Below are 23,003 nucleotides of genomic sequence, written 5' to 3'. Positions count from 1 at the left end.
AGAAACAAGGCAGAAGTGCCAAAGAGACTAGTTTGGCTGATCCTATGTAGAGGGAGTAGATGAAAATCATGGGAACGATAGATTGGCTGCAGGTGATCTAGGACTTTGGATGCCATTCCATGGAAATTGAATTTGTTCTGGAGCAATGAATAGTGGGAAGGTTTTTGAGTTGAAGAAATACGGTAATCAGAGTTTTGAAAGATGGCCCAAACAGCAGTTGATAGGATGGGATAGGGAAGGGAGAAATTGAGTTGTTCAGATAAGTGACAGATAATGACAGCCTAAATTAAATCAGCAGGACTGGAAAGAAAGGGGAAGATTCAAAAAAGCTGTAGCATGCAGTTTGCACTTACATTTGGCATTCCTCTAAACTTTGCAGCCCTTGCCTCCAGAATATGATGGCGAGTCAAGTTGTAAAACCTGATACTAGAAATTGCAAGAGACCAAGAGAGCTGGAGGTAATCTATATGCTCCTGGAGCCTTAATCTTTGATTTTATTTTTTACACCTCTCAAATATTTTCTAGTTCAGAAAATTCTGTTGATCAATGGAATTTAATGTTTTCATACTCCCAGGACTGGGGTTGTCCCAGCAGGAACTATGTTGACTCTAGCCGCTTTTTCATTAACTAGTATAGGCCTTCAAGAAACTATTGGGAGACTTCTTTGTTATAATTCGTGATGTAGAGACAGAAATGGGTTCATGTTCATGCATATGTGATACTTGGGTTTTAAATAAGTATTTTGCTATAATAAGGATACCTAGGTACTATAGTTGCTGATATTTTAAATTAAGAGCATTGTATCCTGCTCTTCTTCACTACTACCTCCGCCAGTTGATCTGTTTGCATTTGGAACATTATTTGCTTCCTTAAAGATTATGTAATCTTGCATAATTTTGCCAGCATTTGGCTATTGTCTAAGTGAAAGTTTTACTATATTGCTATGGGAATATCTACCGGTGCAAGATACAGGAAACTTTTTCAAGGGATTAAAACCATAATCAAAGTCTAATGTAAAACCAAAGTAAAATTTAGTATGTTGAACAAGGTGCTTGTTAGGCCTAAAAGTTTTCTTGATAATAAAATTTTAAATGGCTGATTAGGACATGAGCACATAGAATTTCTAGCATGTGTGCTTTTTTTTCTGAAAGATGTTTTATTTGCCTTTTGGGACAGCAGAATGCATATGTCCTAAGGATCTTGTTGACTGTTTATCTGTTTTCTTTACTTTCTTCTATTAGCCTCAAATGCCAGATAGTCCACATCTGTCCTCTCTTGGAAAATCAGATTCCTCTTTGTCTGAAAGCTCTGGACTATTTTATAAAGATGAATCCCTGGAGAAAGATTTGAATGGTGATATATAAAATGCTTATATTTCTATACATTGATTTTATAATACAGAAAATTTGTTACAGTTCATAACTTGGTGATTTTTTTTGAACAGACATGAGCAAAGAAATTAATCTAATGTTGTCTGCATATGCAAAGATCTTAAGGCAAGTACTTATAGCATAACCTCATGAATCTTTATCTTAGAAATAATTTTTTCTGGAAACTCTGTAATAGGAAGTTTAATTCAGTGGTTGCAGACCTATCCAGCAATTGTAATTTCAGTTTTTTTATTCTATCTCATTTATAATAGATTAATTGGTTATTTTTGAAGATTAATCCCAACTTTTCCACTAAACATCCTTTGTTTTGTTATTACCAGAGCTAAATATTAGGCTGGATATATTTAGGTCTCTAGTTAGATGATATAACATTTAACATGTTACAAAAAAACTTCTTTGAGAAAAATGTCATTTATTGAAGTTAATGATAATAAGAGTGATATTAAATATAAAATATTTATGAAATATCTAAATATTATGTCTGTATATTTGAGGACTGACTGAATTTAAATATTTTATTGCTCTGAGATTATCAAGCTTATTAGGTATTTGTTTTTTAAACTACTGGACAATCATAGTATTCGGATGATGGTTTGTGTGACTGTTAAAATAATGTATGTAGTTTAATATTAGAATTATAATGTAAGATACATAGTTTGCCCTGTCAGGAGACTTTGAATAGTTAAAAATATTTATGTGACTAATTTAACTTTTACTGAAGTGTTTGTAAATTAATGAAGTTTTTTAATGTGCAAAGCTATTTAAATGAAGTAGCTAACTAGTATAGCCATAATAAAAAACATCACTATGATAGTGTCACTAGATGTTATTACTATTTAGTTTAACGTAAAAACTTTTTTTTTCCTCATTAGTGAGAGAGCAGCAGTAGATGCATCTTATATTGACGAGATAGATGGACTCTTCAAAGAAGCCAATACTATTGAAAACTTTCTAATACAAAAAAGAGAGCTCCTGAGACAGAGATTTACAGTGATTGCAAACACACTGCACAGATAAAATTTGTACTTAAAATAAGCTGAGAATTTAAGCCCATTATTGTTGTATTAAGAGAATGACATTTATGCTCTGACACCTCTCTAGTTATTAAAGAAACTGTGTACCTTAAACATAGAAGGGGAAACTGCTTGAATTTCTTTTCTAGATTTAAAAGGGGCTTTATGCTGGACAATAATATGAAGTATGTACCTTTTTTTTTGAGGCTTAAATATTTGGCATATTTCATAAAAGTGTAAATTATTTAAATTATATGTAGGTTCTTTTTTTTCCCCTTAAACCTCCTAGCATTTCTTAAATTTCTAAAAGAGGACTCAATGAGTTAATTTGGTAATATGTAACAATATTGCACTTTTTCTTTGCAGTACTCTAAGTAGCAGATAGGTAGCTATGGAGATAGTTTTAAAATGTTTTTCATGGTCAACATCATAAAAAAAACGAAACCTAAAGATAATTTGTCCAGTGTCACAATATGTAGTAAGATATAGCTAAGCTATTGCTATTTAATGTTACCATTTGATTATTTTCTCTATTAGTTACAATATATGGCTAATAAAAATTCTTGGTTTAAAATTATTTTCTTGTGGTAAAAGTGATAAAATAAAAACCAGAAATTACTAATCAGAACTTTATATGAGTTGGCTTTTTTACATATCAACCTTATCAGTGGTGTAGTTAATAAATTATACTTAGAAACCTTAGCCATTGTGTGATATGGGATAAAAGTTAGTGATCCACAAGTAAAAATTGGCCAAACAAGAAGACAACCTTGGTAAGTCATTTCAAACCTGTTATGATTCATTAATTGAATTTCAATTAGAGGATCTCTAATACTCATCTAGCTAAAAAAAAAAACAAAAAAAAACAACCTATAAAAAATGTTCAAAGGTATCGCTATGATTTTATTGAAAACTTTTAATATGTTATATAATTATATGTGATAACTATGTTAATCAGGTTTTTAAAAATCACAGCACACATTTTTCAGTCATATAGATCATTCAATCTATTTTATGTCTATTTTACATATATAAGCAATCACAAATTTGTGCATATTTATAAACAGCACCACAGGGAATTTGATATTCTTCTGGTGGACAGCATGTGTGCCTTGCTGCCTTGTAAATGTAAAATCTAATTTGACTGCCAGAACAGCAATCAGATTACTATTTTAAGGCATATATACCACATAACATAAAAGGATTGAAAACCGTAAAATAAAATGTTTACTAAAAATATGGGTTAGGTAGAAAAATTATTAGATTTGTGGAGGGATATGCTAATGACACAGGATAGTTTGGAGGTCAATGAAGTAACTCTTAGAAATGGAATTTTAAAATAACAGTGTAACCAGAAGACTATATTTGAGTGGATATGACATATCACCTGGATTTTGAGTTAGTCTGTTACCTTACAGAATTTTTTAATGTTCTAAAAACAAAGATGTCTCCACTGGCACATCATAACTAAGAAATGTTCCTGAGTTACTGTTTTCTAAACATTAATTACTATTAAGAAAGATAAGGTTAACAGATTGTTTCAGAGTACATTTCATAATATACTTGTTATATCTTGTTAGTGTCACCATTATCAAACATCAGGGTCTTTCCTGTGCAGTTCAGAGAATTGGTCTGATCATTTCATTGGTATGATTAAGACTAGGGTGCCTGGGTGGCTCAGTCGGTTAAGCCTTTAACCGACTTTAATCTTGATCTTGGCTCAGGTCTTGATCTCAGGATTGTGAATTCAAGCCTGGTGTTGGGCTCTGTCTTGAGCATGGAGACTCCTTAAAGGAAAAAACAAAAAACACACCTAGGGAACTGATTTTTAGTCAAAATGTGTTTACTAGGATAAAAGTTCCTAAAAGCCTAAATAAGACGGATTTTTATTAAATTTTGATGTCTTTGGTACCATCCACATAAGCAAGAATAATTCTCTGAATAATTAGCAACTGGAGACAGGCTATTCCAGAAATACCATTGCCTTTTAATTTACACTTCTATCACTCATTTCAATAAAATTCCACGTGTTTGTAAATTACTTGTTACTGGTTACCAATAAAAATGTATATTGAATATCTTTGTACGTCATACTCTGCTAGGCATTGTGGGGAATACAGCATAGTTTAAGATACTTTTTGTTCTCCCTTCTGACATTTGTAACCACTCCTTTCTTGAAATACATTTACATGTCTTTGGTAAGAAAACATAAGTAACTTAAAAAATAGGGGCACCTGTGTGGCTCAGCTGGTTAAGTGTCTGACTTCGGCTCAGGTCATGATCTTACGGTTCGGTTCGTGAGTTTGAGCCCTGCGTCAGGCTCTGTGCTGACAGCTTAGAGCCTGGAGCCTGCTTCGAATTCTGTGTCTCCCTCTCTCTCTGCTCCTCCCCTGCTCATGCTCTGTCTCTCTCCTTCAAAAATAAATAAAAACATTAAAAAAATATATATATATATATATTTCTGTGCAGTACTAGTTAATTCCTTTTAGTTGGAGTTACTAGAAGGCATTTGGCAAAGGGGTCAGAGAAGTAGTAAAATGGGTTTTTGAAAAGAAGGAGGGTATTTCAGGCAGGGGAAAGTTTGTTAAAATGGCACAGAAGAACAAAAACACAAACACATGGTATGTTGGATAGGCTTTTTCCTGAACTGAGAATTCACAGAAGGGAATAGTGTATCATCTAAACCACTAGAGAAGAGGGATTGAATCTTGTTTTCTTATATTCTCAATTTGTAGCACAGTATTTGATACATTGATGCTCAAAGGTGTTTGTTAATCATTATACATTAGGGCATACCTTCACAGGGCCTTATTCATACTAGATTATCAGAATATGTCTTATAAATTAAATAAATGGAAAAGAAAAGGATGATATGGTACAAAGCAGGCAGACAATGGAAAGGTAGGTTGTGGCCTGATTGTAGAGTCTTTTATTGACAGACTACATTTGGACTTTATTCTGTAAGGACAGAGATGTGAACCTTTCAGAGGAGAGGAGCAGCATAATGAAATGGAACCCATGGATCAAGGGGCTTCATTGTAATGTGACAACAAGTTTAAAAGAGGAAAGTTTAGGAAGGGAGACCGCTATTGATGGTCCAATTTCAGAATTTCAAACAACTACTTATCATAGGTTGGGATACTTCTTGTGGAAAGGAGACTAAAAGTTTGCAGGCATCTGGAAGCCCTGCCCCTTTACCACCACCTCCCTGCCTCCTGCCCGCATTCCCTCCTTTCCTGTCAGTGAGCCAAAGACAGACCAGGAAGTGAGTGTGAGGTTTTGGAAATCACGGATCTGTTGCTACTGAATGTAATACCAGAATGTTTTTTCAGATCTTTCTCCATTTTGTCAGCAACCTTTCTACCATTGCAGTGGGTTTCCTTTCTGTGATGGTACGTTGGATCTCAGGTAAGGGATTTGCCCCTTTCTCCTCCCCTTCTTCCTCTTCTGCCTGCTCAGGCTTAGAACTCTGTGCCTCTTTCCTGAAGAATACTGGGGGCTTCTGAACCTTTTCACTCTGTGTGTAGCAGATACAGACAGCAACACCACAGAGCTGGGAGTTACGGAAGGCTGAGTCAGGATTTGTTTACTCGTCAGGGAAACAGCCTTTCGTTTGCATACTTTACATAACATGGGGCAGGATTCACGGTTTAGGGATTCTCTTGTGTATGCACTAGGAAGACTATTCACTATTTAGACCTGTCCCAATTGAAAATCACTGCTACACTTCCTAATATAAATGTTTGGTTCTTTTATTTGCATTCTGGGGGACTGCCTTAAAACCTCTGGTTATTGTTTTGTAGCTTTCTATTATAGCTACTATTGTTATATGATTTTCTTTCTTGAAATTGGCTGATGCTGAGCTAACAGAAATCATACCGATATGCACTAGAAAATTGTTGAACGATTTAGTGGTTGCAGTATGCAAAGCAATGTGTTAGGTACTGGAGTGGGGGTAAAAACAAGTGACTCTGTACTCAAGGAATACCACTAATAAAGTATATTCATCTTTATTGCACAAGACAGAGTAAGGTAAGTGCCCTAACAGAGCTGAAATAGATGCTGTGTGAGTTCAGACTAAGGAGAATTAGTTCTTGCTATAGGAAATGGGAATGTTGTGTTTATGAAGTGGGTGACATGGGTACTGAATCCCGAAGGATGCATAGGGTAAGTGAATTTCACCTGGAGGAGATAGGAAATACCCTAGTTGAAGAGACAGATATAATTTTTTATTTATTCTTGAGAGAGACAGAGTGTGAGCGGGGGAGGGGCAGAGAGAGGGAGACACAGAATTCTGCCCAGGTTCCAGGCTCCAAGCTGTCAGTACAGAGCCTGATGTGGGGTTCAAACTCCCAAACCGCGAGACCATGACCTGAGCTGAAGTCAGATTATTACCTGACTGAGCCACCCAGGTTCCCTGAGAAGGGTATAATTAGGAGGAGGAGAAGAAAATAGGAAGTGTTTTAGTTTGGCTGGAACAGAAGACCTTAGTGCGGGGGCGGGCAGGGGTAGTTCTGGACAGGTAGGTTGGTGTGAGCCTGTGCAGTGCCTTCAGTGGTTGGCCAAGTGGTTTAGACTTTACTTGGTAGACAGTGAGGAGTCATTTCTGAAGCCTTTTGGAGGATTATATGATACAATCAGATCTGTACTTAGATTAATTTAGTAGCAGTGCTTCCCAACCTTTTCCACAGGATACCACGCATAGAAAGTGATAATATTGGGATGCCTGGGTGGCTTAGTTGGTTAAGTATCCAACTCTTGGATTCGGCTCAGGTCATGATCTCATGGTTCATGGATGGAGACCAGCATCAGGCTCTGTGCTGACAGCAAGGAGCCTGCTTGGGATTCTCTCTCTCCCTCTCTCTGCCCTTCCCCCGCTCACGCACGCACACACAAGCTTTCTCTCAAAATAAATAAATAAACTTAAAAAAAAAGAAAATGATAATAACTCTAGCTCACACTGGAGTAAATTGGGATCTGGAGCTCCATGAGCTGTTTAAAACTGGAGGCAATTGGCCTGGAGCCTCTGGCCATCCCACCTGTTCGGAGGCTCTGGCATAGGAGATAGCTTCCCTATCTAATTTCATCTGATTAAGAGGCTGTGATAATATCATCTAAGAGGTTGTGAGGGCCTATATTAGGACAGTAGAAAGAAAGTGACTGATATGGCAAGAGAAGTGGAAGCATCAATGCTGATGAGGACAGGTTTGGTCCAGAAGAAAAATTGGAGGTGCTGCCCAGGTGGGGTGGACAGGTAAAAATCCTTACAAAGGATTTGCCCCCAGAAACCCTTGTAAACTGAGCCCTAGTAATTTACACCTACCCTATATCATCCCCTTAGCATTCTCTTCCTGGCCCTGTCCTGGTATACTCAGCAGAACTTAACCACTTAGTGAATGTGAGGGGACAGTGAAGAAGAGGAATTCAAGGCCCACAGAGATTTTGAAGCTAGGTGATTTAGTATGTGGGAAAAATTGATTTAGAAGGGGGAAAATGAAGAATTCTCTTTTGACATGTTAAGAATCGTCTGCAAGAAGTACTTGGTGAAATTAAGGGACTAGATGAGACTACTGAGGAAGTGTGCTGACATTAAAGAGTAAAGATCCAAGATCAGACTTTAGGAACACACTCCTGAGGTGATAAGGGGAAGAGGGGCTAATGAAGGGAGTTAATGTTTGCAAATGCTCTACTATCGTTATATTTAGTTATGACAACCAACATAAATAGGAAGAATTACCTTTCTTTTATCCCCACGGCACCCCCATTTTATCATTGAAAAACTTGAGGCTCGGGGCGCCTGGGTGGCTTGGTCGGTTAAGCGTCTGACTTCGGCTCAGGTCATGATCTCACGGTCCGTGGGTTCGAGCCCCGCATCGGGCTCTGTGCTAACAGCTCAGAGCCTGGAGCCTGTTTCGGATTCTGTGTCTCCCTCTCTCTCTGCCCCTCCCCTGTTCATGCTCTGTCTCTCTCTGTCTCAAAAATAAATAAACGTTAAAAAAATTAAAAAAAAACCAAAAAACAAAAAACTTGAGGCTCAGAGTGGTTAGTAACTTACCCAAGGCTGTCAGCTAATAAGTGAAGCTAGCAATATGCAAACAAAGAGGGAGCAGGGAAGTTAGAAAAGTGCAGTGTCTCAAGAACCAATAATAGAAAGGGGTTTAAGGAGGTCTAGAACACAATATCCAATGTTGTGAAAAGTCTGAAGAGTATATAATAAACTGCCAATAGTATGCTATGGAGTACAGAATGTATACACACATAAACTTTTTCTAAAATGTAAGATGTTTTAGGGGCGCCTGGGTGGCTTGGTCAGTTGGGTGTCCAACTTCGGCTCAGGTCACGATCTCACAGTCCGTGAGTTCGAGCCCCGCGTTGGGCTCTGTGCTGACAGCTCAGAGCCTGGAGCCTGTTTCAGATTCTGTGTCTCCCTCTCTCTCTGCTCCTCCCCAGTTCATGCTCTATCTCTCTCTGTCTAAAAAATAAATAAAAGTTAAAAAAAAAATTTAAAAAAAAATAAATAAATAAAATGTAAGATGTTTTAAATTATTGAATCTCTATTCAGACCATTGTCCAATCAGGGTATTCAATGTAATTCTACTTAAGTGAGAGGAGTAAAAACTGACCTCAGGATATTTATGTTAATAAAAGAGGAGAGTGAGATGAATATGCAGAATATAAATAAAAGTAGTAAGATAAATAACCAAGGGTTTCCACCTCCCAGGTTTGCAAAACATCCTGTTTATACCTCTACTTCCAATAGTGTGGTTCTCATATTTTAGTGTGCCTAAGAATACTTGCTTGCTATACCCTAGAGATTCTGATTAGGTCCAAGATGAAGTCCTTGAATCTCCATTTCAGCAGTAATATCTATTTCTGTTCCAAGTAGTTCTCAGACTATACTTTGAGAAACAGTGCTCAAAATGTGGATTACAGTATAAATGGTCTGTTTGTTTATTAGGCAGTGAATTCGTTTACATCAGGTTTAAAAAATTTTTTTTAAATGTTTATTCATTTTTGAGAGGGAGACAGCACAAGTAGGGGAGGAGCAGAGAGAGAGGGAGACACAGAATCTGAAGCAGACTCCAGGCTCCAGTTGTCAGCACAGAGCCCAATGAGGTGCTCAGACCCATGAACCATGAGATCATGACCTGAGCCGAAGTCAGACTCTCAACCAACTGAGCCACCCAGGTGCCCACATCAGGTTTTATTTTTTAAGTCTATCCATTTATTTTGAGAGTGTGCATGAGCACATGTGAGCAGGGCAGGGAAAGAAGGAGAGAGAATCCCAAATAGGCTCCATGCTGTCTGCATGGAGCCCAACATTTGGCTGAATCTCACAAACCATTAGATCACGACCTGAGCTGAAATCAAGAGTCAGACTCTCAACTCACTGAACCACCCAGCCATCCCTACATCAGGTTCTAATACTTTTTATCCCTTACCAGTTACCCCTTTGTTGAAGGAATACATAATTCAAAGGAGGATGATATTACATCTTGTTGGATTGATTGTTAAAAGCTATGGAAATAATGATAGCATTTTTTGAGTATTTACTATTTTCTAAAAACTTTACATAACCTAACTCATTTATTATTTATAGCCATATTATTATCCTCATTAGAAAGGTTATTTATTTGGAAAACAGCAGGCCAGGATTTGAACCCTAGCAATCTGCAGCCAGGCAGGACCTGGGCCAATACTCTTCTTAAATATTACAGTATACTTCCTCTTAAAGGAAGTAGCATTTGAGATAGAATTTGAACAATACTAGAATTTCCTTAGGGGTAGATTAGTAGGAAGGGCATTCAGGGTAAGAGTCAATTTTATTTGGGAATTCAGAAAATAGTTGGGTTTGACTGAATTGTTTATTATTGGAAAGTAGAAGGAATCATGTACTCTAAACCAAATTTTATGAAGATTTGAAAGAAATGGGATAATAGATATAACACTGTAAAATATTTGGCTAAAATAATGCAAATCTCACTTCTTGAGAAAAATAGCGTCTCTATGTGTTAGTTTTTCTAGTTTAGACTTCTGTATCACTGTTAAAATTTTAAGTAAAATAAGGCACTAGTTAATTATATATCTGACTATCCCTCTGTGTTAGGCAACACTACCTTGTGAACGAACACGAAATAAATATGAAGAGGGATAATTAAAAAATTTTTTTTAGTATTTATTTTCAAGAGATAGAGTGCAAGCAGAGGAGGGCAGAGAGAGGGAGACACAGAATCTGAAGCAGGCTCCGGGCTCTGAGCTGTCAACACAGAGCCCGATGTGGGATTCAAACTCATGAACCGTGAGATCATGACCTGAGCCAAAGTCAGATGCTTAACTTATTGAGCCACCCAGGTGCCCTTAACAGGGATAATTTTTACCTTCTTATTATATAATAATGATTTGTTCTTCTTGTGGCTTTTGAACTTCAAGTAATTTCAGACCAAGTATCACTGCTTATTTAATTTATGATACCCTTATTTTATTTTATTTTTTTAATTTTTTTAAATTTTTTAATTTATTTTTGGGACAGAGAGAGACAGAGCATGAACAGGGGAGGGACAGAGAAAGAGGGAGACACAGAATCGGAAACAGGCTCCAGGCTCTGAGCCATCAGCCCAGAGCCCGACGCGGGGCTCGAACTCACGGACCGTGAGATCGTGACCTGGCTGAAGTCGGCCGCTCAACCGACTGAGCCACCCAGGCGCCCCTATGATACCCTTCTTTTAGAAAATGCCATGCACATTCAAGTGTATGCCATTAAAATGGAAGAAGCTGAACTACAGACCCTACTAAATTCTTATAAACCGCTGGGAAATCTTTGGGATCCCATTCTGGTGGATCAAAAGTAATTATGATAGTAATGAATACTGGTCATTTTTTTTAAGCTTGCTTGCTTTCTTTCTTTCTTTCTTTCCTTACTTAGAGAGAGTGCACTCGCCTGAGTAGAGGAGGGGCAGAGAGAGAGGGAGAGAGAGAATCCCAAGCAGGCTCTGTGCTGTCAGTGCAGACCCCAACAAGGTGCTGGATCCCATGAACCATGAGATCATGACCTGAGTGGAAATCAAGTCATTCGCTCAACTGACTGAGCCACCCAGGCGCCCCTAGTGGTCATTTTTTAAAAATCCTAGCAATGAGGTTGCTGTTAGCACTTCTTGGGTTAATATGTAGATTCGGTCTTGTGAAAAGAGGAGTATTGTTCAACTATGAGAAATGATAATGATAATTAAGTCCTGAGTGTACTGCAAGAATACAAAGAGGATTGTTGTGCTTCACAAATGGAGATCCAGAGAGTTGATGGTCTGACAATGAGGGAAGAGAGGAATTTGGAGACTATATTTGGACCTATATATAGGTTTATTTTTCCTTTACCAGTAGATAAGAATATTGTCTGAGGGAGAAACAGGCATGTTTATGGAAGATTGGTAAAATTTTTTGTGCTCCTGGTTTCCTCTTCACAGTTTTGAAGAAGTATGTGGAAAGTACTCGTCAGAAGAAGGCAATCTTCAGTAAGCAAGAGAGGCTTCCATGTATTGCACCACTAGTAACCACGGTGGAGGAGACACCACAGATTGTCTCTGCTTGCGTCCGAGGACATTTTCCTCAGTGGCTCCGTGGCTACCTGCTTCGAGTTGGGCCTGGGAAATTTGAATTCGGGAAGGATAAGTAAGTCTTGAATTTGGAAAACCATTTGGATGTTTTAGCATGGCTGGTTCTATGGAATATACATTACGTCTGCTTTCTCTCTGAGGCTAACATTGTCATGCAGTCCCTTTGATTACACATGAGGAAGCTGTAGTCTACGGGAAAAAGAAAAAGAAACTTAATTCTTTTTCTTAAAAAGTCCTGACTTTTCTGCTCTGCAGAATATTCTGAATTTGGAGTTCTCTTTAAGGCTCATGCCAAAAGAGAAGTGTCAGGAACCGTCTGTATGACCACTGAGCTCTGTTTCGCCACAAGTTCCTGAAGGAAGGAGCAACGTCTTCACCTCATACAGCTCCCTCACCCAGTGTCCCCCAGACACAGTGGCTCTTTCGGTTCCTCAAACTGGGCACATTTATTTTTGCTCAGGGTCTTGGCATTGGCTCTCATCTGTCTTTCCAGGTCTGATTCTTATTATTGTATCAGCTCAAGTCTCATGTCCTTTGAGCTTCCCCAATGTCCCAATCTAAAAATGCTATTATTAATTATATTTCCTATTTTAATTCTCTGCACAACACTATCAATGTCTAGTACTTTTTGTTTGTGTTCCTCCACTAGAATAAAAATTCCATGAGAGCAGGGAGTTTTTTCTTGTTCGCCCTGTATCCCCAGTATTTAGGACAGTGCCCTGCTCTTAAATAGCACTCAGTCAATACATGGAAATAAATGAAAAAGACCAATAACTCTTTAGTACATTATTTCTGTGTGTGGTTAGTAGGGACATGAAGTGGTGTAAAGAAACCCTTATGGTAAGGGAGGAATCTTCTTTGCTTTAAACATTTTTAAATAATAGAAACTTTTTTTCACTATAAAACTTTTTACCTGTATAAAACTTTTTGAAATATAGTACAGAGTGGGGCTTGGGTACCCTGGGTGGCTCAGTCAGTTAAGCATCCAACTGTTGATTTCAGCTCAGGCCATGATCTCATGGTTCATGGGTTCCAGCCCCACGTGGGGCTCTGTGCTGCTTGGGATTCTCTGTCTCTTTTTCTCTCTGTCCCCCCCTTGCTCACACTCTCTCACTCTCAAAAATAAACTTAGAAAAAATAATAAAAGAACAGAGTGGGAGAAAATGTGGGTCACATTCTCTGTTAGCACTTTAATGTATCTCCTGCTAGTCTTTGCCCCATTTCTTTTGAACAAGATTTATTTTGAACAGATTTATTTTGATCAATTACACTCATATTGTATGTAGACTTTTTAAAAGTTCATTTATTTATTTTGAGAGAGACAGACATAGTGTGAGTGGGAGAGGAGCAGAGAGAGAGGGAAAGAGAGGATCCCAAGCAGGCTCTGTGCTGTCACCGCAGAGCCCTGTGTGGGACTCAAACTCATGAAACCGTGAGATCATGACCTGAGCTGAAACCAAGAGTCTAATGCTTAACTGACTGAGCCTTCCAGACACCTTGTATGTAAACTTTTTAAAATTGAGGTATAATTGACTTAACATTATATTAGTTTCAGGTGTAAAACATAATGGATAATATTTGTATTGTTGCAAAATGATCACCACAGTAAGTCTAGTTAACATGTGTCACCACACAGTTACAAAACCATTTTTTTTCTTATGATGAGGACTTTTAAGATTTATTCTCTTAGTAGCTTTTAAATATACAATACAGTATTATTGACTATTGTCACCATGTTGTATATTACATTACCATTGCTTAACTTATTTTTGTGCCTTTTAACTTCCTTTGCCCATTTCACCTAACCTTACCCCCTCATCTCTTGAAATCACTGATCTGTTCTGTATGAGTTTGGGGTTTTTGTTTTGTTTTGTTTTAAAGATTCTATATATAAATGAGATCATATGGTATTTTCTTTGTCTTTCTCTGTCTCTTATTTTATTTAGCAAAATGCCCTTAACCATGTTGTCACAAATGGTAAGATATCCTTATTTGTGGCTGAATAATATTCCACTGTATACAGTAAATCCTTGGATTGTGAATAACTTGTTCTGTGAGTGTTCTGGAAAGTGAGCAGACATTACTAATAAATTTTAACTTGATAAACGAGCAATGCCTTGCAATACGAGTAGTACGTGATACCAAACGTCACATGATCACAACTGAGCCATTGGTTCCTCTCTCTCTCTCTCTCTCTCTCTCTCTCTCTCTCTTTGAGGGATTGTGAGTGATTGTGTCCCATGCTTGGATGCTTGGTCTCAGGTTACCGTGTTTGGTAGAAATCAGTGATTTTTTTTAGAACGTTGGAAGGGTCCTACAACTGGCACTAGTGTATTTTTTGTCAGTTCAAAGAACCTATGAGCAGTCCTTTGCTTTTCCATCCAAAGTGAGCTTAGGAATGCTTTGCTTCATTCTAGGTCAGGCTTCCTGCAGATACAGACCCTTTCCTCTGCTGCCTTATTGCCAGTTACATTAAATACAGTATTAAAAAAATAAAATAAATAACAGTATATGACAAGAGTTTATTAATGTTGTACTGTAGTGTACATCTGTGCAAGCATATACAATGGCCCCATGCAGAAAAAGATTCCATTGAGCCAATAGATAGCAGTGATTCCCTTAGTGATAGTGAAAGTCATCCTACACAGTAACCCCCCTTTCTCTTGTCTCCCTGACCCCAGTCATGAAGGTTTTCAAAGAAAGTACAAGTTAGTTTGTTTTTCTTTATATTTTGTATTTTCTTTATTATTTTGTATTATATTAAAGTATTGTAATCATTTCTATATAAATATTTTTAGGTTGTGGAACAAATCATCTGAGTTTCCATTATTTCTTATGGGGAAATTTGCTTACATATACAAGTGCTTTGGATTACAAGCGTGTTTCTGGAATGAATTAAGCTCACAAACCAAGGTTTTACTGTCTACATATACCACATCTTCTTTATCTATTCATCCACTGATGGAAATGTAGGTTGTTGCTGTCTCTTGGCTGTTGTAAATAATGCTACATTGAACATGGAGGTGCAGATATCTTATGGAGTTAGTGTTTTTGTTTTCTTTAGATAAGTACCCAGAAGTAGAATTACTGAATGATATGGTAGTTCTGACAGTGGCTGTGCATATTTACATTCCCACCAACAGTACATACACAAGGGTTCCCTATTCTCTACATCCTCACCAGCGCTTGCTATTTCTTGTCTTTTTGATACTAGCATCCTAACAAGTGTGAGTTGATATCTCATTGTGGTTTTGATTTGCATTTACGTCGTGATTGGTGATACTGAGCATTTTTCCATGTGTCTTTTGACCATCTTCATGTCTTCTTTGGGAAAACATCTATGCAGATCTTCTGCCCTTTTTTTTTTTTAATTTATTTATTTGTTTTGAGAGAGACAGAGAGCATGAGCGCATGTGATGAGTGGGGGAGGGGCAGAGAGAGAGGGAGAGAACCCCAAGCAGGCTCCACATTGTCAGCTCAGAGCCTGACTCGGGGCTCCATCTCATGAACTGCAAGATCATGACCTTAGTCGAAATTAAGAGTTGGATGCTTAACCGACTGAGCCACCCAGGTACCCCCTTCTGCCATTTTTTAATTGGATTATTAGTTTTTTCGGTATTGAGTTGTGTGGGTTCTTTATGTTTTGGATATTAACTGATTTTTTTTTGGCTCTGGTTTAAAAACTTTCACACTATCATAAGCCTTTTATGCATGTTGCTATGAAATCTGAATGACCATTATTTTTAATGGCTGAATGATATTGCAGGAAACATTGCCTTTAAAAAAAGTAGTAAAATACACATAGCATTAAATTTACCCATCCTAATTATTTTTAAGTGTACAGTTGAGTTACATTAAGTACATACACATTATTGTGCTGTCATGACCACCATCCATCCACTTTTCATCTTGCAAACTGAAACTCTGTTCCCATTAAACAGTGACTCCTCTGGGAATGCAAACGGGTGCAGCTACTCTGGAAAACAGTATGGAGGTTCCTCAAAATATTAAAAATAGAACTACCCTGTACCCAGCAATAACACTACTAGGATTTTATCGAAATGATATGGGAGTGCTGATTCATAGGGGCACGTGTACCCCAATGTTCATAACAGCAGTATTGACAATAGCCAAAGTATGGAAAGAGCCCACATGTCCATCAACTGATGAATAGATAAAGAAGATGTGGTGTGTGTATATATATACATGTATACATACATATACATATATATCTACATACACACACACAATGGAATATTACTCAGCAATCAGAATGAAATCTTGCCATTTGCAATAATGTGGATGGAACTAGAATATATTATGCTAAGCGAAATAAGTCAGCCAGAGAAAGACAAATAATCGTATGATTTCACTCAAATGTGGAATTTAAGAAATACAGCAGATGAACATAGGGGAAGGGAAGCAAAAAAAAAAGACGAAAACAGAGAAGGATGGGGCTCCTGGGTGGCTTAGTCAGTTGAGTGTCCAACTTCAGCTCAGATCATGATCTCAAGGTTCATGAGTTTGAGCCCTGCATCAGGGTCTGTGCCGACAGCTGTTAGGCTAGAGCCTGCCTCGGATTCTGTGTCTTCTCTCTCTCTCTCCCTCTCTCTCTCTCTCTCTCTCTCTCTCTCTCTCTCTCTCTCTCTCTCTCTCTTTTTCTCTCTCTCCCCTCCCCTGTTCATGCTGTCTCTCTCTCTTTCTCAAAAATTAACATAAAAAAATTTTTTTTAAAAAACAGAGAGGGAGGGAGGCAAACCATAAGAGACTCTTAAATACAGAGAACAAACAGGTTTGCTGGCAGAGTGTTGGGTGAGGTGATGGGCTAATTGGGCAATGGGCATTAAGGAGAGCACTTGTGGGGATGAGCACTGGGTGTCATATGTAAGTGATGAATCACTAAATTCTATTCCTGACATCATTATTACACTAGATGTTAACTAACTTGGATTTAAATTAAATAAATAAACAAACAAAAAAAGAAAAAAGAAAAATCAACTTTAGGAAAAATAGAAAATGGCATAAGGAAGGAAAAGTAATTATAGTTTTCTACATGATTGTGTTGTGAATGACATCTTTATAGTCAATAATATGAATATTAAGTGTTAATCTAACTAATATTATGATAGTGATATTTAAAATATTGGGAGATTTAAGGGGTGCTCATGCATAGTGGAGATGGGGAGAGAGAGGAGAGCTAAATCCTTATCTTTCCTAGTAGAAAGCCAATAAAAGTCTAATGTGAAAAATAACAAGCATGTTAATTAGCAATATGGAGGTAAAAATCAAGAGTCAGATTAAAGTATTTGAAAGCGTTGGCCTCTAGGGACAGGAAAATGGAGTAAAAGGATTAGAGACTTCAGTTTATCATAGGAAGTTTTTTGGAATTGGTCGATTCTTTAAAACTACATATATGAAATTGAACTATGTGTGTGCATTTAAACTACATAGATGTGCGATTTAAATTAAAATTGCAGGAACTTCCGGTTGCTCAGTGGGTTAAAGGTCAGACTCCTGATTTCAGCTTAGGTCACGGTCTTGCAGTTGGTGAGGTGGGGCTCTGCACTGACAGCAAGGAGCCTGCTTAGGATTCTCTCCCTCGTCTTCTCTCTCCCTCTTTCTCTCTTTTGCTCAAAATAAATAAATAAACTTAAAAAATAAATTAAATTAAAATTGCAGAAGGAAAAAACATGAAGTAATACAATTTAAGGGAAGAGAGGAATCCTCTACATTTTCTTCCAGTCCTCCCCTTGTCCTTGAAGGAGTTTAGGACACGTATTCCAAAATACGCCACTTCGGCATACTGAGCTGAAGGCACTTGAGAAACAGCAGATGCAAGAAGGGCTCCTGACCTCCCCTTTTCTACCTAAAAACAGGCCATAAAATTTCCTACAGGAAGGGAGCCCTCCCTGTACCAGGAGGCTCTTATCACCAGAGCCTGGGAACGGACATTGAAATGGATCTTATGTACAAGCTTATTAAAATAGCCTCATCTTCCGCTAGGTTTGCTTCTCTCATATAGCTCATGTTGCTTCTCCCAGTTTACTGCCCCAGCCCTGACTCCTGGTCTCTCGTTTCCTCACAAACTTATTGTTTCTTGTCTTAAAAAAAAGGTATGAAAGCTTCCTGCTCTAGTCACTTCTCCAGGGCTTCATTATCTTACAAAGGCCCCCACAGACATGTAGAAATTTAATAAAATGTATACTTTTCTCCTGTTAAAAAAATATAAATAAATAGTGACTCCTCATTCTCCCATTCTCTAAGCCCCTCCCCTTCCATTCTACTTTGTGTTAGCTACATTATTCCCTTAGGCCTGGTGAGACTCTGATCATGGTCCAGCTCTTCTTTTCCTAGCTGTTATTGGAAAGAGATAAACTTTAGGAGCAAGATATATTTATTAGTATTTATATATTCAAGATATATTTCTTAATATTCCAGATATTTTAATTTGCTGAACCTGTTGCATCTTGTCTTCACTTGATTTTATAAAATGCTAGTGCTGAGAGGCATTAAAATGCAGTGTGTTCCTCACCCCCAGCTATGTAAAAAGCCCTTAAGAAGTTACTTTAGATGCCTCCGGTGGAGTTGAGGATGAGGGGGCTGGGAGATTGGGAGGTAGTTTGGAGGTAGAGAAAAAGAAGGTAAATGAGCCGGCCTATGGATCCCCCTGGCCCTAATTAGCAAAGGTGTGCTTTTTTTCTGTTTGTATATCTGGATTTCAACAAGTTGTAATCTGAAAAAGGATTAGAAGGCAAACAGAAGCGGGAGAAGGAAGAGAAAAATGAAACTACTAGCCCAATCCCTAGACTGTAACAGCCTCTGAAAGCATATGGTGTTTCATCTGCTGCCCTGGTAAACTTTAGAACCAAGCAGCAGAGCTCCTCAGTGCCTAGGCTTGCGCTACAGGCCTCTTTTCAGATAAATGTCTTTGTGGGGGAGGTGGGTGGTGAATTGGCAGTCAGTACATTTTCATTTTCTTCTTTCCCTTTAGTGCCCTTGTCCCCCCACTCCCTTTCCTGCCAAATTGCTTTTTTTCTAGTTCACCTTACTTTTTGGGATGTTGGAAGATCCCAGGATTTGGAGTCAGCACTGAATTCAAATCTCTTTCCTGCCACTTACCAGCCATGTGACCCTGGCATGTTTTTATTCTGTACCTTGATATTAATATTTATTCACAGGATCAGTCTGTGTGTGATAAATAATTATTAAAATAATATTTTATATTTATATATAAAATAAACTTTTATTTTTTAAATGTTTATTAATTTTTGAGAGAGAGATGGGGCGAGGGGCAGAGAGAGAGGGAAACAGAGGGTCCAAAGCAGGTTCTATGCTGACAGGAGAAAGCCCAATGTAGTGCTCGAATTCACAAACCAGGAGATCATGACCTGAGTCGAAGTCTGACGCCCAAGTGACTAAGCCACCCAGGTGTTCCTATATTTATTTCCTATATTTATTTTTATGTCTACAGGAAAGGATATGGTAAAGTGCTTAGCACAGTCCTATCAGGTAGTTGCTCCTTCTGTCATATATAGTATTTTTTTTAATTACTTCTCTGTTGTCTCAGTAATCACTTTATGATATAGTTATTTATGTGCCTGTAAGCACTGGTCTTGGCACAAGCCTGGCAGATAGCAGGGGCTCAAGAAAAGTTGGCTGGTTTCAGTAAATGAATACATGGAATGTTAGGGTCTAGTCTAGAAGGATCTTATGAAATGGAATCTAACAAGTTGAATATATTATTAGGTAGATGAAAAAATTTTTTATAAGTGCAAGGATGAAAGTGATGTGACTTAACAGCAGAATGTATTAAAAATTACTTAGGGGTTTTAGTTGATAGTTCAGTGTGAGTCAACGATATGAGGTGGTAACCAAAAATAAAGAAAAAAGAAAATAAAAGAACGTGAAGTCTCTTAAATGAGGAAACTGAGTGTCTGGTGTTATACCCAGAGTATTGTGTTTGAGACTATGTATTGTAGTTTTAGAGGTATTTAGATAAGAATAGCAATAATTATTGAAATTATTTTGTTTTTAGTGTTTTTTAAAAAAAATTACCGAAACAGAGAAACTACCAGCTAACATAATCAAGAAGAATAAGGGAGGAAGTACAAATATTCAAAACAGGAAATGGTAGTGGAAAGAAATCCATTGAAATAGATAAAATTTATGAGACTTTCTAGGCCTTTATGCAGATACATTTCAGAACCTTGTGAAATGGATAATTTTCTGGGAAAACACGGATTACCAAAATTCATAGAGATAGCAGGTTTGAACAGAACAGGTTTTATAGAGGAAAAAGGGGTACTTGTTAATTATCTACCTCTCAAAAAAAGCACCAGGCCCAGATTTCTTCATAGAGAAATGCTACCAAACCTTCAAATATCAAATAGTCCTAAAGCTCTGTATATCATTTCAGAGAAAATGAAACAAGTATAATGTTCATTATCTACACATGATGCAGACAGTACAGAAAATTTATTTATTCATATTACTTATGAATATCAATGAAAAAATAAAAAATATATAGTGCTAATACAGTACAAAAATATTTTAATAACAAATAGAATCCAACACTATATAAAAATATAATTCACAATGGATTAATTTCAAGAGTGCAAAGTAGTTTCATTATTTGGAAATCCATTAATATATGCCATATTAATAGGCCTCAGGATAAATAGTCATAGGATTATCTCTATAAATGCTGACAAAACTTTTGTCAGAATTCAACATCCATTCCTCATAAAAATACTCAAGAAAACAGGACTTGATGGATACTTTGTTAATGTGATTTTATATACATACATACACATATATACACATACAGGTAAATATATGTACATCCAGTATATATGTAATAATATATTTATATATAAATATATGTATGTGGATATATATGTATATATACATGTGGATATAAAGGTATAAGTATGTGTATATGTATATATACATATACATATAATACATTTTGTGTGTATGCGTGTATATATATACACATTTATATATTTATATATGTGTGTATATATGTATACATGCATACACAAACATATACATTTTACTCTTAATCTTAAAACCAGTGATATTAAAATGAGAAACACTACAGGTATTTTAAGATAGGAGCAAGGAAAGGATGTCCCCTATTCCACTGCTTTTCAACCAGATGTAACCAATACAGTCTGACTAAAGAAACTGATTAGAGGCCCAAAGATTAGTAGGGTAAGACTCTCTGTTTGCAGATGATATCCTAGTAAATCTGGAAGACCACACAGAATCAATGACAAAACCAATTCAAACAATAAAAGGTAAGGTAACAGGATGTAAAATTAACCTACTGAAATCAATAGCCTTCATATACACAAACGATAACTAGTTAGGGCACATAATGGTAGAAAAAACTTTTACAGTAGCAACAAAGAAGATTAAATATTCAGGAACTTAATAAGAAATGTGCAAACTTTAAAACACTCCTTGGGGTGCCTGGGTGGCTCAGTCTGTTGATGCTTGATTTTGGCTCAGATTGTGATCCTAGGGTCATAGGATAGAGCCCCATGTTGGGCCCTGCACTGAGCATGGAGCCTGCTTGAGATTCTCTGTCTCTGTCTCTCTCCCCCTGCCTTTTTCCCTTACTCTCATTCACTCACTCACTCTCTCTCTAAAATCACAAGACTCCTAAAAGACGCAATCAAGCAAATGAGAAAACATCCTGTGTTCTTGAATAGGATAATTCAACATCATAAAGATGTCAGTATTCCCTAAGTTAATTTTAAAATTTAATACAATCTTTAAAATTCCAACAAGCTTTTAAAGGAAATTAGATCAATACTAAAGTTTATATGGAAAAATAAATATGCAAGTATAGTCAAGAAAACATGAAAAAAAGAAGATTTTTCAGTGAAGGGACTAGCCTTTTCAGACATTAAAAAATACTATAAACACTCTATGATTAAAAAACATTGTGATATCAGTACATAAATAAACAAGTGATATAGAATAGAAAGCCAAGAAATAAACCCAAGAACTAATGGAAATTTAATTTATTATAAGATGGCATCTCAAATCACTGGGCAAAGAGAGTCTTGTTTTACTTTTAATTTTATTTCCTGCATTTTTTTATTGTAGTAAACAACATGTAATGTAAAATTTACTATCTTAGCCATCTTTAGAGGTAAAGGTTAGTGTTTATTCACATTGTTGTGGAACAGATCTTCAGAATTTTTTCAGCCTGCAGAACTGAAACTCTACCTTTTTGTGTGTGTGACTAGATTGTTTTGTTTATAATAATGTCCTCAAAGTTCTTCTGTGTTGTAGCATGTGACAGAATTTCCTTTCCTTCCTTTTTAATGGACACTAGGTTGTCCATTTTTTGATTATCATAAATAATGCTGCTATAAACACAGGTCTACAAATATTTCTTTGATTCCTTGCTTCCAGGGCCATTGCATTTTAACACAATGGTGTTAGCCTTGCTTATCTGTGCTGAAGACATACTAAGCATTCAGCATATTAAGCACATGAAAGAAAAGACTGTATGATGTGAAACTCTTTTAAAAGCAAAGCCACTGGGGCTTCTGGGTGACTCAGTTGGTTGAGTGTCCGACTTTGGCTTCAGGTCATGATCTCACCGTTTGTGAGGTCTAGCCCCACATCAGGCTCTGTGCTGACAGCTCAGAGCCTGGAGCCTGCTTCAGATTCTGTGTCTCCCCCCCTCTCTCTGCCCCTCCCTTGTTCGTGCTCTGTTTCTCTCTCAAAAACAAACAAACATTAAAAAAAAAGAATTGTTTAAAAGCAAAGCTATAAACTTTTCCTTATGGTTTTTTGATGTTCCATTATTTAAAAAAATTTTTTTTAACATACGCATGTTTGAGAGTGAGAGAAACAGAGTATGAGTGGGGGAGGGGCAGAGAGAGTGGGAGACACGGAATCTGAAGCAGGCTCCAGGGTCCGAGCTGTCAGCACAGAGCCCGATGTGGGGCTTGAACTCATGGGCCTCG

At 37.2% G+C, this 23,003-nt stretch overlaps 1 protein-coding gene across 5 annotated transcripts in view; it reads left to right on the top strand.

The window, feature by feature from the left end:
* LOC109278650 (carotenoid-cleaving dioxygenase, mitochondrial) overlaps positions 1 to 23,003 on the top strand; it is a 107,820-nt gene that overhangs the window by 55,288 nt on the left and 29,529 nt on the right. For 2 of the 5 annotated variants that reach the window (XM_019469165.2, XM_019469167.2), the window contains exons 2-4: positions 380 to 458; positions 5,737 to 5,812; positions 11,863 to 12,067. In XM_019469165.2, the coding sequence (XP_019324710.2) occupies positions 396 to 458; positions 5,737 to 5,812; positions 11,863 to 12,067 (344 nt within the window). In that variant the 5' untranslated portion in view covers positions 380 to 395. Of the gene's footprint in view, positions 1 to 378; positions 459 to 1,241; positions 1,354 to 1,444; positions 1,497 to 2,263; positions 3,033 to 5,736; positions 5,813 to 11,862; positions 12,068 to 23,003 lie in introns of those variants that run through there. The other 3 variants (XM_019469168.2, XM_019469169.2, XM_019469166.2) reach the window with 3 other exon arrangements.

This window comes from Panthera pardus, unplaced genomic scaffold (assembly GCF_024362965.1).
Source record: "Panthera pardus isolate Hobbes unplaced genomic scaffold, ASM2436296v1 HiC_scaffold_12, whole genome shotgun sequence".
Classification (NCBI taxonomy): Eukaryota; Metazoa; Chordata; class Mammalia; order Carnivora; family Felidae; genus Panthera; species Panthera pardus.
This window is presented reverse-complemented; position numbering and strand designations above follow the sequence as displayed.